Genomic DNA, 17,995 nt, shown 5'->3' with positions numbered 1-17,995 from the left:
AGCCCAACATTTCTTGGGGCAGAAAATCTCAAGAGCTCCTGAAAGCACCCTAAGATATTGCTCCCTACACAGCCGGATAAACTGAGTAACAAGTGAATGAAATTGCATCAGTATCTTATCAGACTGAAACAAAATGCTTTAAACTTTAAAAAAAAAATCAACAAGAAGTAAGAAGCACAAAAGTATTTGCCCCAGCCATCTGTGCACACAATAGTCAAAGAGTTTGTTTGGTACCAGTGCCAAACCTTCTACCTCCTTGCTGCTTTACTTCTTCACCTTCTTGCCCACTACACCAAGTCTCCCCTCTCTATTCCCCAACAACAGCTGGATTGCACAATCTGCAGGACAATGCAGCTGGGATGTTCTTCTCATTCTCCAAACACATAGGCACTATTAGCCTCCAGCTTGGGGAAGAGACAAGACTCTACACCTGCCTGTGAGAAGAGAGAGAACAAAGACAAAAAGAAACTTTGCAGCCTGAATCTGACCTCACCTAGGAGGTCATGTTCCTCCCATCACTGGCATTCAAAGCCATGCACATAGAGAAAAACAGTGTGAGCAGGCCAAAATGAGGTCACTCAGAACAAGGAATGGTAACTACTATTTTCTTTATTTTCTTAAGATCTCAACATTTCTCTCTTTATGCAAGTTCATTGTACAACAGAGCAGGTTGAGTTTAAATGAGAATTAGGCTGTAGCTGTTTAGTATGCCCCAGGTAAAACAAGTGAGCACAAACAAAGGGCACCTGATAACACTATTTGCACATGCACTATTGTGTAACTGTTTCCATAAGCACAAAGGACTGTCAAGCTGCCATAAGACTTCATGCTAATTGCTGTGTGTGTTATGAAATGTAAATTAGGACTCCCTCAAAAACCTGGAAAATTGCATTTTTCTAAATCTCACAGGATTATAAGAGGACAGTCATTCAATAATATTGCTCATCAAGAAATGTGAAACTAGGCTCTGCAAATATGCTCTGCACAGAGACAGATCTGTTAGAGTATATAACAGTTGTTTTGCTGCACATGCAGCTCCAAATCAAATTCGCAAACTGGTGAAACATCTGGAGGGGAGAGCCTCAGATGGTGAGAACCATCACAATTATGGTAATACCCACAGTGTTTCTTTACCAAGTGTGGTGTAAAATTAAGTAGTTAATACACATGATGATTAAAACAGTTGACACAATTATCAAATGTTGCATGACTCCTACAACCAAACAGACAAGGTGGCGGGGCTGCCCTAGAATTTCTATTTTACCTTCCCTCTTCCAAAAGAAGGTCTCCTGCTACTAAGTTTTTTCTGAATAATGAAACATAACAGTTATTTGTGCCAAAAAATATAAAATAAAAACATATTATAAGTACATCCTATAAATATTTTCACTGCTTCATTACTTAGGACCAACCAAGCATTTTATGAATTGTAGTTATTTATGATGTTTTATATACAGCATTTGTTTATGCACGAAAGGGTCCCCTACTTCCTCACTGCTGCTCTTCATCATTCAGCAGCAAGACAGGTCAGACTTCACACTGTGTCACAAGAGTCTTATTCTCCTGTCCTCAGGCCCTCTATCCTGCAAACACTCAGCCATGTGTTTATGAATACAAGTAGTCTCACTGAACTCATTCATGAAATTCTAACCTTATTTAAATTGCCACAGGTTTTACCATTGATTCCATTTAGACCCAGACTTCATCTAATGGGACTATTTACATATGAAAAGCTGAACACATGTCCAAGTGTTTGTAAAAGTGAATTCCCAACAGCAAAGCCAAGGCATACTCTGCCATTTTCTCTCTTACAAGCATGTCAGACCTACAAAATTGCTTGCTTTCCTTTTCATTTTAACTAAGTCAGGACAAAATAAACAGATCTTCACTAAAGTAGATTATTAAGTATGAATAAAGTTTTTGAATATTACTAAGCAGGTCATCCTCTCCAATCTGCAGGAAATAGTTAATGCATAATTGTCTAAGCACAAACACTGACTTTGTTAAGCAGAAGAGTTCACCTGTTCATTTGTACTTAAAAAAAAAAATAAATTTCAGGCAGCCACAAGAATAACAGATTAGTAAGGTGTAGTCTTCTTTAATTAAAATAGCAGTAATAGTCAACCAATCTAAATTGAATACAATTACATCAAAGTTTAGTTAGTTTCTGAAGCAACATCTGAAATACAATCTCTGCATTTGTTTCCTCATTTAGTTTTATTTTAAAACGTGGCTGACCCAAGGAGCTAACTTCAAACCTTCAGCAGAACAAAAGAGGGAAACCCAAATATTGCAAAGTCAGAAGAGATCCTTCACTGCAGAAAGTAAAAGTTTAGCAGTTCCTGGTGCAATTCAGAACAATGACCAAACAAATAAGGATTCTCTAAATACAAAACAAACAACTTGCTTTTTCTGATTATCATACTGCTTACTATATTTATAAGCCCAGAAACTCCTAAGGGCATAACTGGAAAATAATTTAAACACTCTGTTGGAAAAGTCACTGATTGTAGGCCCATCCCTTTACTTTATCCATGACCTGTGCTGCCGGTGCAAACATAAGATAGCATGCAACTACAGATAGAATGAAAATTCATGTCTTTTATTGTGTGTGTGTGTGTATATGTATGTATGCATTTATATAGTTAGATGTGCAAATAAGTATGCATATTAAATGCAACCATCCTGTTATGCAAAGGGTTCTTTTGCATTTTTTACAACACAAAATAGACCATAACAAGAAGTCCTTCCTGAATGTGCTCACTTACTCTTGGCAAAGGACTAACTGGGACAATTTCCGATTCATTCTTAGAATTATCACATTATCTTCTCTTCCTTAACAGGACCATTCTCTGCTACTTTGCACACTTTATATAGGATTTTGGTCCAAGAAAAATGAGGATGGAAAACAAATGCTCTCCACTAGTACAGCATACAACAGCACAAAGTACAACATTGTACATTTCCATGCTTTACACACAGATGTTTCCCCACTATTTCTTATCTTGAGAGAAGTATGCAAAATAAAGTGCTCTCAGTGCCTTCTTGTTCAAGCAAAAACCTTCAGCCATCACTCCCACTCACTACACCACACAAAATACAGATGTCCTTAGATCACTGACCACATAGGATCCAGTGCAATTTGTGTTTTAAAGCAGAATTGTTTAATTTACACTAGACAACCAGGAAAAAAAAATTGATAAATTCTTTCAATCACACACACTGAAAATTCTCACCCACATCACTTAGATTTTTCCTTAAATATTTACAGAAAGACTGAGGCACAGGCAATAATAAAATAACTCTGTATTCCAGAATCCTGTAATCTTCCCCATATTTACATTTACTTGTGTCTTAGTTCTTTATTTTTATGCTTTAGAGTAATTTTACTTATTCAGAAAACAGTATCCTAACATTAGGATTCAGTAGTAAGAAATTGAAGTTTAAACCTTTTTGCTGTAAAATAAACTCCTGTGCTTTCTCACAGCATTAACAATTAGTGAGCATAGTGTGAACACAAACTGAAACCCCCTGCCTACAGTAAGCTACAACACAGAGAACCTCAACAAAATCTTTGCGTTTCAGTCTGCAAGATGTTCAGAACAAGCCGAGCACAGAGAAAAACTGGTAGACTGAAGTATCACACACAGCATGTGTTTCTGGAAACTGTGCCCAACAGGGTGGTACCTTGCTCCAAGCCACTGCATCAGAGCCTTTCAAGACATGTATGGTCCTCATCACCATGGTACCTGCAGATCTCTACTATGTAAATTTCCTGCTCCAAGAAGCCTTCTTCTCCAACACTGTCATCAAGCAGCTAGATCTACAGCTTCAAAGAGCAGCAAACCTTTCTTCCTGCAATACAGGAAATAGTTTATTTCCACACACATCAAGCCAACAGCTCAGAATTACAATAGGGTTAACACTTATCTTAGTGATATAGGGACAAAACACTACAGGTATTCCTATACAGTCAGTATTTTCATCACTTTTCAAAAGTAAAATACCAAATAATAATTATTAGTATGGCAAGCTAGCAGACTAGGTATATGGCACATAAATAGGTGAAAGTCAATATTCCTTAAGGCCTTTCTTTGTGGGATTCTTTCCTCACCTCACCACACACTTGCCCAGCCCTCAGTGAGGTAGCCTTCAATTGTTCTCGGACAGGATTGTTTATATTGATTGAAAATGGAACATTTAGGGGAAAAATGGAAGAAAGAGGTGACTGTCCCCTAGAGGAAAAGAATTTCCTATAAATTCTCACAGGTTTACTGTAGTTTCCTGAAAATTCTTACAGACTTACTGGCTAACATATAAACATCACCTTTTTCATTAATATCCTTTTTTCTTTTGTCATGTGCTACAAGCAGGCTCTAAATTCCAGAAGAACTACTAGCTACCCTGTTCACTGGACAACCAATTCTTCCTTTTGCATTTAATATCAGTCAGGCATGAAACTCCAGTTAATCAGCTCCATCAGGGTAATCCCAGGTTCTGATACAAACCTACTCATTCAACATTAAACAAAACTAATTTAGTGAGACTCACAGAATTGAAACTTTTGGGATGAACCTCTGGAGGTCATCTAGTCCAAGACACACTCCACTCCATCCAAATAAAGTACATTCACCTGGAGCAGGTTGCACAGGAATGTGTCCAGTTGGATTTAAATTATCTCCAGAGAAGGAGACTCTCCACACTTCCTCTTGTCTTTTGATTAAAGCAAGTAGAGTGCTACAGCAAAACACACTCCAGAGAAACCAAAACTGCTCTGGCTAAGCAGCATCTAGACACCTCACAGTTCTTGGGGAAAGGGAAAGTATATATAAAACAAGTTTCTTTCTTTAAGCCCAAGCCATCATTTCAAAATAGCCAGATACCCTTATGAAGGCTTGAGCCCCATGGAACCATGAAGCACAACAGATTGTCAAAGATGTGGCTTCAACTGCCACAAGTCTGCTGTCATAACAAGCAGGAACAGGGAGGAAAGAAGCAAAGCAGTAAGAGATGTTAGTAACCTGCAGCATCACTCAGTGCCCATCCTGACACAGCCCCAGGCTCATTCAGGTGGAGCAGGCACCCATCTGAGGCTTCACCTGCCAGCCACACTCCATAAGCCACATCATCACAACTATCTCCATAGTGGGAGCTGCTTTCAACAGCCAGGCAGAGCAGGAATGTGCCTGGCAGCAAACAGCAGCACAAGACAGAACTCCAGGTAATCCAGCTTGGGCTTGGCTTTTTTTACCATGAGCACAAAAACGTGAGGATCCATTTTCTTTGTGGCCTTTCCCCGTCCTTAAGTCTTTCATCTTCTGGATAAAAGTATATTTGGAGAACTCTCCAGAAGTGTGATGTTTATTGAAGAGAAATACTAACATTTTTAACAAGCCAAGTGATTTACATGCAAGAGATGAGTAATGTACTGTGAAATGGAATAGAACATATAACTACATTTTTTTCACAAAAACAGAAAATTCATTCACATACACTGGTGTTACAAAGAAGCTATAAAGAACTGTGCTACAAAATAAGAGCTGCTAGACACAGAAATGCCATTTGATTAAATTTTTTCATTATGCTCTTAGTACTTGTTCTTTCAGCAGGCTTCATTTATACATCCATGCAGCATTTAAATTATGTTTTTGGCACTGGAACCTTAATTCAGATCAAAGTGATTTAAAAAGCCTAAGTTTTCCTCTCCTTTAATTATAAAAAAATATAAGACATCAGAAGTTTAATTACAAATAATTGGTTAAAAAAGGAAACCTTTCTTCTGCAACTAATGATAATTTTGTCAGAGCAGCCCTCTTTTCTTTCTTAAAAAAAAAAACAAAAAAAAAAAAAACAAAACAACCCCCACAGACAAAATGACCTTTAAAAGTTTCCTCAAGTACAACTGAAACTGTTTGAAGAAAATGAAACACATACAATGAAAATTCATGGAATTTATTACAAGAAAATTCTTGTTACAATTCAAGATTTTGCAGCAAGGAAATAGATAGAAGCATTCCATACTTAGAAGTATCTTCCCAGGAACTGTACAGTGTTTCCTTTTGGCATGGGAGCTGGAAGGAGGCCTGGAAAGCCAAAGAAAGGATAGGAGAATAGGAGCAACCTTGCTAGAGACTCACAAACCAAACTTCCAAACCAGAAATTATTTCAGTTACCCAAGATGATTCAACAACTAAATACTAGCACCAAAGAGGTCAGCTGGGCCAATACAGAGAGGCTTAATCCAGGATGTAAATATTCTTATCATTTCAGTGGTATCTAGAGCGCTGATGTCAAACACACAAAATAAGGCTTGTTAAGATCCTGTTTCAAATGTGAGTCTAATTTCTTCGTCTTCTTATTAAAATATTAAAACAACACTGTAGCCACACTAAGTAGTAATATCAAATAAATACAGTATCAAATAAAAGAGAAGGTATGACAGCATCTTCACTGTCATATAGCTGTTGGAAATTAGAGGATAAAACAAGGCACAGTGTTCCCTCAAGCTTTTTTTTTATTATTTGAAAAGACAAACTATTTTTAAAAGCATACAAAGCATGAAAATACAGAGTAGAAGGTTCATAACCTACAGAACAACAGCTGCAAGTTCCACCCACAGAGTCACACTCAACACAATATGTGTTCCTTCTACTTCAGTAAGGGAAATCCTAAGTGTTATTTGGAAATAGGAAACTTAGGAAAGTTACTCCACTGGCCAGAAGTGACTGCAGGCATCTCATCTGAATTTCCAGCTGGACCTAATCCTCTTCTCAAAGCAGCCCAATACAAGTCCCCTCAAACAAAGGAGCCAGCCAAACATAACTGATTCTGACCCAGGAAAGTGGACAGGCTGTGAAATGAAACCAAGAATATTCCAATGTTTCCAAAGTGCTACAGTATCACAAAGATTAAAAATACCACCAGGATCAGCCTGCAGAGGAGAAACTACTAAACAGCCTAAAAGGCACAAGCAAACTGTGCTTCAAAAGGAAGATTTTTAAGTGTATTATTTAAAAATAATTACAGCAGCAAGAGCCTCCCATATCTTTTCAAAGGTCCACCACTGAAAATACACTCTGAAAACAATATCAAACTATACGCACACATAAAACTGGAGAAACTAAAGTCACAGAAGTGGCAGACTTTTGAAATTAATTCCCACTTCAATATTTCATGTGAAAGACCTGAAACAAATAATTTACAAACAAAATAAATAAATTTTAAAATTTTAAAAAATCAAATTATACTGGATTCAGAATTCCAGTTCTCCCCAGTTTTCCTCCAAGATATTGTTACTTTATAATCCAATGATTGCATGTTTCAATGCAAAACGTCTACTAAAAGCCTGTCAAGTGTATAGGCATTAATACAGCAAAGAACTCCAACTTGACAACTCACAACCACACTTACAGCAGGTTGAACTGAAGCATGCTACAAAACACCTCTAGAAAACACCCAGGGGTAAAATGCAGGCACAGGAATTACCACAACATACATGGTTCCAAAACCAACCACACACTGAATATTTACAATTTAAATTACAATGGGGCAGATGCCTCTGCCTACCTTCTACAGGCAACTTCAGCACACCCAATCTTTTCTACACACAGTTTCCTCCTGATGTCTTTTTTCATCTCCTATTAGAATCTGGATGAAGACATATCAAGGGGCTCTTTGATAAAAGCAAACAGTTTTGTGCATGATGGCTGGATTTCAGGCATGATACTCCACAGTAAAGGGTTTGGCTGACCCTGTTCTACAGATAGATTTTTATTTTCCTTAAATCTTAAAGATCTTTATAATGGACAACATCCAGTGACTCAGGGGTTTTTCCTCCTCCCCCCACTAAGTAATTAGGTCACCTTAAAACTGCTCCAAATATCAACTTCAGAAAATTATTTTCAGTGGAAGACTATTTCTTAATGCTTTATTCATATGCTGGAACTCCATGCTGGCTTTTTTAGCACCAAAGTAAATAACCATTACCAGCTTCAATAGTTGCTGAGAAAACATAAAAGCTATTTTAAAAAGCATCAGCTAGAAATATTCCTGCATCGAAATTGGAGGCTGGATGCTGCAAAGGCACTTCTGATGCATCATGACACTGGAAGCCCACACTCTTAGCCAGGCACCACCTCCTAAATAAAAGTACCTGATTCACAGAGAGCCATACAACTTTGTGCTACATTCCCTTGCATCAGAGGGAGAGAAAAATCTTAGTCAAGCAGTTAACTCAAGTTACACTTAGAGCAGGCAGCCGAGCAATTGGAAGCACTGCGTACGGAAATGAAATGCTATCTCTAAGTTGGGGCTGCAGATAAACACTTGTGGTATATCTTTCAGTTAAGCATTTGAGAGTGTTCAGAGAATGGTTTCCCACCTAACCACTGGGTGCAGGTCATTCCACAGCAATGATGTGGAAGTGGCATGCTGGAGTCTCACTCCTGAGCCCAGCTTCTAAATATTAACTGCTATATGTAAAAAGCCACAGAGGTGAGAAGACTGGACAGAGATCTGGGAATGGCATTGGCTGCTGTTGGGTGGGTTTGTTTCCATGACAATTTTGGTAAATGAATATTGACCCTGTTTCAAGAGTTCAAGTCCTTTTTTAGGATTTAAGCACACAAATTACCAAGCTGCGTGAAAACAGCATCCAGGCACTGGCAGGGACTTCACAGCAATAGTTCTGCTACCAATTACTGCGTTGTTCCCTTGAACACAAATTGGACTAGCCAACTAAGACATGCAGGAGCTAAAAATCACACAATCCTCTCATTAGCAAAATAGCCTGGAGTAACACTAAATTCAGAAATACCCATCCTGGACATAGGAGGCTAAATTCAGAAAAACCTGTCCTCCCTTGAAACCCAGGTCAGGTTTAGGGCAGGGCTTTTGGGGTCTACTGACAAGTTGGTGAATAATAGGGGATTCCACAGATCAGTCCAGTCATCTAGAAACAACAGTTTGTACCATCATATGGAAAATCCACATTCAATTATCTGTCAGTCTCTGGATTCCCAGGCCAGCTGGGACTGGAAATGCTGCTGAGGCCAATGTGCTTAAATCCTGGAGAGAAGGAAATGATCTGAGGCAGTCAACAGTGACCCCTGTGAATATATTAAGGAGCCTTTGTGGCAGACTAATGGCAAACCTGTCTAGCTCTCCATTGGAAGAATGATGCCATAAAAGCCAGGGTCTCAAATTTTAGCATACAACAGAATTTTGCTATTTAATATAACGATAGCATATACACCCACAGTGTTTTTACAGATTACACCGATTCTTAAGTTTCTGAAGCATTAATATGGGCCACTTGAATAAACTACTGGACAAAAAAAAAAATCAAAATAATTAAGATACAAAAGCAAAAAAAAATATCTTATGCTGAAAGCAAAATAGTTGCAATAAAGCAAAAAGCAATTAAAAAGATGAGGATGTAAAGGAAATAAGGCACATGAAGACAGTAAATGAGTACTATTTACCTCCAACAGAAACCTGCCACTATTCTTGAAAAATTTCCTCACGAAGCCACTAGGACAATGAAGGCTAACAGAGTAATTCACAGTGTCCTAGGGAACACAAGGATTAGTATTCAAGGAAGCCACTTTTACTTTTTCTCCCTCTCAAGGCTTAACAAGGCCAGGAATGGTCAGTGAAGCATCAATGAACCTTCCTCAGTTACAGAGGCTGAGTCACAAAATTTTATCTGCTTCAAACAGTTTGATTTACCAATTTTCTTTTTCCTTGAAGTAAAACAGAGATTGATAGATTACTTGATCCTTGGCTGCTGCCCCAGCGATCCAGCCTGTTCCTTTGTCTCATGATCAGCTGTCACACACAAACAGCAGCAAGCCTGTGCTAGCCTGAAGCATCCTCTGAAGACAGAGCCAAGTGCATGTCGCTGCCTTTGGAGATGTCTGTCATAAGCTATTCACAGGTCCACAAAATACTTCAACTGTCCTGAAGTAACAAACCAAGCAGTATTGTTGACATGTTAAATAATATTTAGGATGCCATTCCAAAGAAACACTTTCCTCTGACTCTTCGAGTTTCATTCACCAACAGGCTAGCCTTGAGGGGAAAATGGTATAGTATGGAGCTCTGCAGAGGGTGAAACTGGGAAACAAATTGCAAAATTTACACCCTCTTACTAGGGAGGGACTGCCTGCACAAAAAATAACACATCTTAAATTTGGATGACCATCCTGAGACAGGATAAGAACCTGATTTAGCAGATGTGAAATGAAAACCTACTGCATCCTGACTTAAAGAACCTGCCCACAGAACAAGCTCCCACTCTAAAGGGCCTTATATGATCAGTTGCCCCAAGTGGGAAAGCAGAAGGAGTCAAAGGTTGCCAAGCCCTAAGGCAAATTATAGGCTTCCACAATTATAAGAAATTCCAAAATTCATTTTAAAACTTTCAGCATAAGATTCAGGTCTCCAGATAAAATGCTTCCACTTTTTAAAAAACTACTGCAAAAAAAAAAAAATAGGGTTAAAAAAACAGAGAAAGAAATGGGCTTTTTAAAAAGGTTTTTTTCCAAATGAACACTTACCCCAAAATCTGAGTAAAGCCTATAAAATATTTAGAAATATATTTTTTAAATCTAACATAATACACTAGCACAAAGAACAGATTCACCTTTACATAAGTAACAATAACACGAAGCATCTCTGCCTTCTGATTTAGTCTGTTTCTCCAGCTTTGTTTTTGGAGCAACTCTCACCAGAGGTTGCCAGCAGACTTGCATCAGTTTCAGCATCAAATATTTCAGCTAAAGAAAGAAACTCCATAAACAAACAGCAAAGTCTGATTCAGTCAACTTCACAGAAAAAAAAAATAAAAAACCCCTCCAAACCTAGCAGCAAACAACAAGGGAAGGGCAAACTTCCAGATGAGGGAAGCAAAGGAGCTCTAATTCATCACTCTTGCAGCTATCAGATGGTTAACAAATTGAGATGAGATACTTCTGAGCCTTTCAGCGACTTTCGCTCTGGCAAACTTATAGGATTCAGAAGTGCAGCTGGAATACATATGGGAGATGTTGGAGAAAGTTGATAATTTGAATTTGTAACTCCATTGTGTGCTGGAAGAACTTCCTGCAGATGAGGCACATCCCGCCAGTGATTCAGGGAGACTCTCTGTCTGCTAACAAGCATGAATATATTCTCTGAACCAGCTACTAGAAGTGACATGTTTTATGTTAGTATTACATATGCAACAAGAATCTTAAAATAAACCCAGTGGGGATATTTCTTTTTTGCTTTCTAAAATCTCTATACTACAGCATCTCAAATGGGAAAAAAACAAAAAAAAAAAAAAAACAAACAAAAAAAAAACCAAAAAAAACCACCCACCAATATTTTGATGGAACTAAGTTTTCACATTTGGATCAAAGTGTTTCATTCATCATATTTTTTAATGCAGAAACCATTTTTAAATCAAAACCCAAATATATCTTTATGTTCAGCATTTTAAAAATAACTGGTACTAATAGAATATTATTGAGCTGGGTTCATCCCATTACACAGTCAGTTACTGATTCACTTGGTTAATACTCAGCTACAACACACTCAACTACAAACCTTACTATACAGCCTAAGTTACTCAAGCATCTTCTCCAAGTTACCTTTATTCCTTTGTGAATACATTAAAGCTCCTGTTTCATACAAAAATTATCTTTATGGTGGTTCGAAGTTAGCATGCAGAAGATGGAATAGAGGGGGCAAAGGAGAAGCACTACAGAGAAAGCACGCGAGTCCCTGTCTCCCCATTACCAACCTCACTACTGGAATTCAGAAGATTGTAGCTACCTGCAAAGTGGAGCTACTAAAAGCAACTGGAGAGGTCTACTTGTAGTGAAAACTTCAGAAGACAACAAAAAGGGGCCATAAAAATCGCAAATGTAAATTAAAAATCAAATATACACACACAACAAGGAGACAGATGGCAAGTAATTTTCCCCAGTGCACTTACACTTGTTCTTCTAGTGCATGTATTTGGGTCACTTGCTAGATTAAATCTCGTGTGGCACAGAGGTACTGTCAAATGTGTATGGGCTCGGCCTGTTTTAAAATGATGCAAGTCTGACACTACAGGGTGAAAACATTTAACAGGATTTTTTCAACGCAGTCTGGATTACTGCCCAGCAACTTTGAAACAGGGCGGATGGATATTTTCTACCATCAGCAAGGCTGCCCCATTCAGGCCTGCTAAATAAAGTGCATTGTAAGCTAGACAAAGTTGGTCTGTGCCACCAAATTTCATGGAAGAGCCCTATACAGAAACAGACAAATCTGTACGCATTTTCCAGAACACCAATTTTGACAATGTGTCACTAAGACAATACATCACTCAAGGTTAAAGCTTTCTACCATACTCTCCCTAAAGTATGCCTTTCTTTTGAGATTTAGAAAAAAGGACCACCTCGATAGATGAGTTGCTTTTGCCACGTTCACTGTAACTAAATGCATGACCTCAGATAGAGCACTGAATCTCCCCCACCCCAGCTATGAACTGACAGTGACCTGTCTTAGCACAGGCCACGTGAAGGATGCCAGCTTCAGCGTAAGGCACCTGCAGGTCAAATTGCCAGGTGGGCTGGTGGCGCTCAAATGGCAGGCAAAAATAGTCATGCCTATGTGGAAGCCTAATTGCAGCAGTGGGTACTGCTGGTAGATACTAGCACGAAACACAAACTGTGTGCGCGCAGAGATTAGCCCCCCTTCATCTGGCAAGAAGATGGATTTAACACAGTGCAACGGGCAAGATCTTCAACACATCTGCAGGAATTAAAATTGCATTTCTCTCTACCCGGTTACCAGTTTCAGGATGATTTTGCTTAACAATAAATAAACCTTTATTAACAAGCAGTGTGAGCTATTGTGGGCATTAAATATTTCCTCCCTTTCTTCATTCATCTCTTGTTTTGGGTTACTACATGCCACATTCAATTTAAATTCAGTTTCAAATAAATAAGTAAACAGAGGGGGGGAAATACACCCATTTGCTCCTAGCTGAACAAGGAGGTTTTGAGCTGGGGAGGTGAAACTACCAGTAATAATCTACACATGTAAACAGGAAATATCACAGCTGTCTGTAAGAATTACAGTGACAGGGACAAGGGTGGCAAAAGCTTGTGTTTTCTAGGTCTACATCTACAGAACAAAAGAAAAACAAACAAAAACAAAACACTAGCTCTTGTGTTTAGAAACTGACTGGAAACTGACAAGTGGCACTTTCATTCAAAGTGGTCAATAAGTCAATTGCTCAAAAATTCTGGGATTGCACTGATTAGGAGCAATATACCTGCTTGGCCTGAAAGAAACGAGATAGGCAGACTAATGACAAAAAGTAAGAACATGTACGCTTGCTCACTCAACCTCCTCAGGCTTAAAATTCATGCTATTTCAGTTTAAGTGGGTAAAGGGTGGGAAACAAAATACTGAATCCTTTGATACATAATCAAAGCCCAGACAACAAGCAAGTCTGTTATATTGCTGTCCATAAGTCCTCAGTTTGGTGCCGTGCTGCTAAAAATATTACGTCTTACCATTGGAAAATTGATTTTGCTATAAGAATTTTATGATGCCACTTAATCTTGCCCAACCTACATAAAAAAATACAGAAAGCAATTACAGACACCCTTTATGCAGTAAGTTTGATCACTGTATTAAAAAGAGAACAGTGTGATGTAATTTCAATATAATAGCAAAGGAAGTAGAACAAAAAAAAGCTTGGCAATATGCTGCCCTCTGAAACAAGACATTGCTAATTCCCAGCTTAAATGCACAATATTGGTTCAGTTCAAGTTAGTAGCATGATCCATCTCCCACATGGAGCGCTGTGTCCTGCAGCTCCAGCATCGACCTCCTTTTCTACTGTTACATTGCAAGCCGGCTCCTGCGGGGCAGCAAGATTCTGTGATTACAGTTAAAAGAATACTTTGGGTCTGAGAGCCTGCCTCTTTGAATAGATAACCCTTTCTAGTTCAACAATTACTAGAACGAAACAGCCCTTTCTGCCTTGTCCCTTCCAGTGCTGCAATTGAAAAACATCATAATTAGATGACCCCACATACAGATATGCCATTAACTGGCTTTCAGAGCACTCTAGTCAATGACTAAATCTTAGCTACAAGGATGGGATGTACTTTTTTTAGTTAGGACGTAAACACATGAACAAAGCAGTCTTTTAGGACACCTTTTAAACAGTGTGGGAATAGTACTAGCAAAATCAGTGTGTGACTACCTTTTCCACACTTTCAGAGATGACACTCAAATATCACTTTTTTCTAACCGCATTAAAGCACGCTCAGGCAAGATCAAGAGTAACCTTGACCTCCACATCAACAGCACCAGAAAATACTTCATACGGCTTTCCATGCCCAGTCCATTTGAACTGGCCTGTAAGACAGCTTTTAAGCTTCTGCTTGAACAACCCGGTTTTGCCCAAACATTGCAGTATATGCTATGTAGTGTTATGTAAATATTCCACAACTCCTGCAGCTCTTAACTATAATAAGCAGGTTTAAAATAGTGTCGCTTTATCAAAATATTCACTACTTCCTATTGATTCCGCTCAGATCTCATATTTCAGGGCAACAGCAGACTTTTCTCTTTTATTGTTTATGAATGAAAGCTTCAAAACTTCAAAATGGGTTTAAGAAAAATCGCTGTAGAAAATTGGAAGACTCAGGGAAACCTAAAACCATTTAATTGCTCGTAAGGCTTCAAGTACATGTAAATGACCTGGAGGGCTGAAGCCTGAATTGCCACATTCTACAGCCAACTCTGTTCTCAGCCAGAGACCTATACCAGGACTAACACTTGGCATTTGATTTCAATATAATAGGTTTAATAGTAGCAAGCCTTGAAAACAGGGGGGAGTATTCTGGAAGCGGTGACAGATCCTAAACACGGCAGGTGCACCATAATACCGCTTAAGGGAGGAAAATTCCAAGTTCAGTAACTAATTACTGCAGGACAGGCAGGTTATTTTCCAAGGCAAATCACAGACACATCCAACCCTTTCGCATCCCATCAGCGCGCCGGGAAGCTCAACTCATCCAGCCAACATCTTCCTGATCAGGCGCATCTCTCATCCCACCTCGTCGCGCTTCCTCGCGTTTCCTCCTCTCACACCAAAGGCTTCAAGGCACCAACCCTGCCTGACAGCTGCTCAGGGAGCTCGCTGGCACCGTGAACCTGAGCGCTGCAAGAGCCTCCGTTCACACACCCACCCAGGGGCAGTCCTCCCTCCCTCCCTCCCGCACAGGCAGCCCCGCACGCGTGGCCAGCTGCCGACTCCCGAAGGATTCCAGCCGCGCTGCCGGGACGGGACGGGCCCAGGAGAGCCCCCAGCCAGCCGCCCCCGGGGCAGACGGTCTCTGGCCACAGAGGAGAGAGGCTGATGAAACGCTGTCAAAGTCAATCCCGCCTCACTTTTTGGATGGTTTAATTCCAATGGAGCATGAATCACCCCAGGACTGCTAATAAGTTTAGCCAGGCGTGCTGTTCTCCCTAATAATACATTACAATTATGCATCTGTTTTAAATGCTATCAGATTAAGTCACCGGAAAAGGCACAAATCGGAATTTTCCCCGACCAAGAGCAGCGCCTTTCCGCAGCTCCGGCGGGCAGGTACGGCCAGGAGCGGAGCAGGTGGGCAGCCCAAGCCGGCCCCAGCCAGCCCAGCTTCGCTCCGCTCCCCGCGGCCGCCCAGCGCAGCCCAGCAGCGAACGGCAACTTCCCGTGGGCGCTCGGTCCCTGCGGAGCTGGGGGACGGGAAAGGACGGGAGGCGGCCGGGCATCCCGCTGGCACCGCGCACAAGGGATCAGCCCGGGACACGCCAACTTGGAACGGCGGGTCCCCTCCCGATGCGCGGGGTTGCACGGGACCGAGTCCGACCTTTCAAAGCTCCGGGATCGGAGGGTGTCGCCGCGGCCACCCGGAGCTCCGGAGCCACCGGGACCCGGCGCCGCCCCGGGCACCAGCAGGGGAGCGGCCGAAGCTCCGCTTCCGACAGGTGAGCGGCCCCCGCCCGCCCTGCCGCTCCCCGCCCTACCTGTCATCGTAGCAGAAGTCGGCGCTCAGGGTGTTGAGGTACAGGGCGAGCCCCAGGGCGCTGCTCAACAACTCCGCGATCATCTCTCCGCCTGCCGCCGCCGCTCTCGCACCGGGACAGCCCCCTGCCCTGCCCGGCCTCCCGCGCCAGCCCCGCCGCTCCTGCCCCTCGCGCCCCACGGCACCGCGGGGCGCCGCTCCGCGCTCCGCCGGCCACAGCCTGACGGCGCCCCCCCGCTCCGCCGCCCCTACCCCATGGCAGCGGGGCGATCGGCGGCGAGAGCGCAGCTGGCTGAACGGAGCGGGGCTGGGCTGGGCTGAGCGGGGCGGGGCGCGGCTGCGGCTCCGGCTCCGGCTCCGGCTCCCGCCTTCCTCCCGCGGCTCCCCGGCGCTGCCGCAGCTCCGCTCCCGGCCCGCGCCCCGCTCGCTGCCGAGCCGGGCGCCGCCGCCGAGGCTCTGGGAGCGCCCGCGTGGGGCGCCCCGGGCTCCCAGCGCGCCTGCGTGCGGGCCCGCCCCGCCCCCCCGCGCCCCGCCCCGCCCCGCCCCGCGCGCCGGCGGCTGAGCCAGCCCCGCGTCCGCGCCCGCTCCGGGACCGGCGGCACGGGCTGTGTTGGGCCGGGCCGGGTCGGGTCGGGTGATGGGTCGCGCGCCGCTGCCAGCCGGGCGCAATCAGGGATTATTTTCCTTCCCCTTTTTCTCCTTTTTCCATTTTCTCCCTTTTCCCGTCTTCATTTTCTTTGTTTTCCTGTTTCCCCTTTCCCCCCCCCCCTTTTTTTTTTTTTTTCTTTTTACGCAGCCCTGGTGACTAGGTCAGATTAGTAGGAAAGAGAAGGGCTTTACCTGTATTGGGGATGGGATGCCAGAGTGGGGAGCCCCACACTTGCCCACAGTCTGCTCTTTCCCTCTCTATCAGTGTGAACATCCATGAGGAGCTCTTAGCTCAGCTTACAACTAGTTAAGCAAAATCACTGAAACTTGGCAGAGAGGGTGGGAAACAAACACACCCCAAGGCAAGGAGTGCTGCAAGCTGGTGCTCCCTCAGGACAGCCCCACCACTGCTGCCCACGAGAGGAGGGATGGGTATAGCCGGAGATGCGCACTTTGAGTAGAACAGATACATAGACTGGAAAGGAAAGCCAGCTGTGGAAAATAATGCACTGAAACTGTCTTTCAGAATTCATGGGATATAGAGGCATGAAGTTATGGAAAGGATTTGGGTCCATCAAGCTGGTTATTTTTTTTTTTTTTTTGAGAGTTTTTAAAATGTTGCCTCCTTTCGCTGCTAGCCAACTCTTTTATGTAACAGTTTCCTCATGATTTCCATCAAGTGGCACATCATGCTGTCCCAGAAGAATGGGAATCTGTTCATCAAGCTGTGTCTAATAAATTGGGGAGCTTATAACAAGGTTCCCTTCTCCCCTGTGTGATTATTTAATGCTGTTCATTGCAACCTCAAAATATACAAAGTGCATTAAGACCTCTTTTCAAGCCATGCTTAAAGTGCTCCTGGGAAGTCTGCCCCAAGTGTCCCAAACATCTCAGCTGCTTCTACTTAGATTTAGGGAGTGTGTTATCACCATCAGTGGCAGTAATTGCAGACATGGGGGGAGGGCACATTTTTTTCAGTATATTAAAGCTTTGAGGGGCCTTATTGAACCCATTAGCAGATCACATTGATCTGGCATTAAAGTTTTCAGCCTGAGGCACTGAACATTGTAACTTAGATTTTAAGGAGTTGGTACTCTGTCATAAGACCTGCGGTCCTTCCTTTCAAACACCAGTTCTCAACAGGCTTTTGGACCTACTGCCAAGATCCCAGTCATCACGACTCAGTGCTTTTTGCTGCAGTGGAATTTCTGAATTCACACACTAAGTTTGTGCAGCTCCTTCTTTGGAACATCCTAATAAACTCTGCATAAAAAGCA

The 17,995-nt window shown here is 42.2% G+C and overlaps 1 protein-coding gene across 1 annotated transcript in view; it reads right to left on the bottom strand.

Moving 5' to 3' along the window:
* The window catches only part of TMTC2 (transmembrane O-mannosyltransferase targeting cadherins 2), a 231,215-nt gene extending 214,636 nt beyond the window's left edge, over window positions 1-16,579 (bottom strand). The window contains exon 1 of the mRNA XM_062491239.1: window positions 16,072-16,579. Coding sequence (XP_062347223.1) covers window positions 16,072-16,154 — 83 coding nt within the window. The 5' untranslated portion in view covers window positions 16,155-16,579. The remainder of the gene's footprint in view (window positions 1-16,071) is intronic.
* Between the last annotated feature and the right edge of the window lie 1,416 nt (window positions 16,580-17,995).

This window comes from Cinclus cinclus, chromosome 4 (genome assembly GCF_963662255.1).
Source record: "Cinclus cinclus chromosome 4, bCinCin1.1, whole genome shotgun sequence".
NCBI lineage: Eukaryota > Metazoa > Chordata > Aves > Passeriformes > Cinclidae > Cinclus > Cinclus cinclus.
This window is presented reverse-complemented; position numbering and strand designations above follow the sequence as displayed.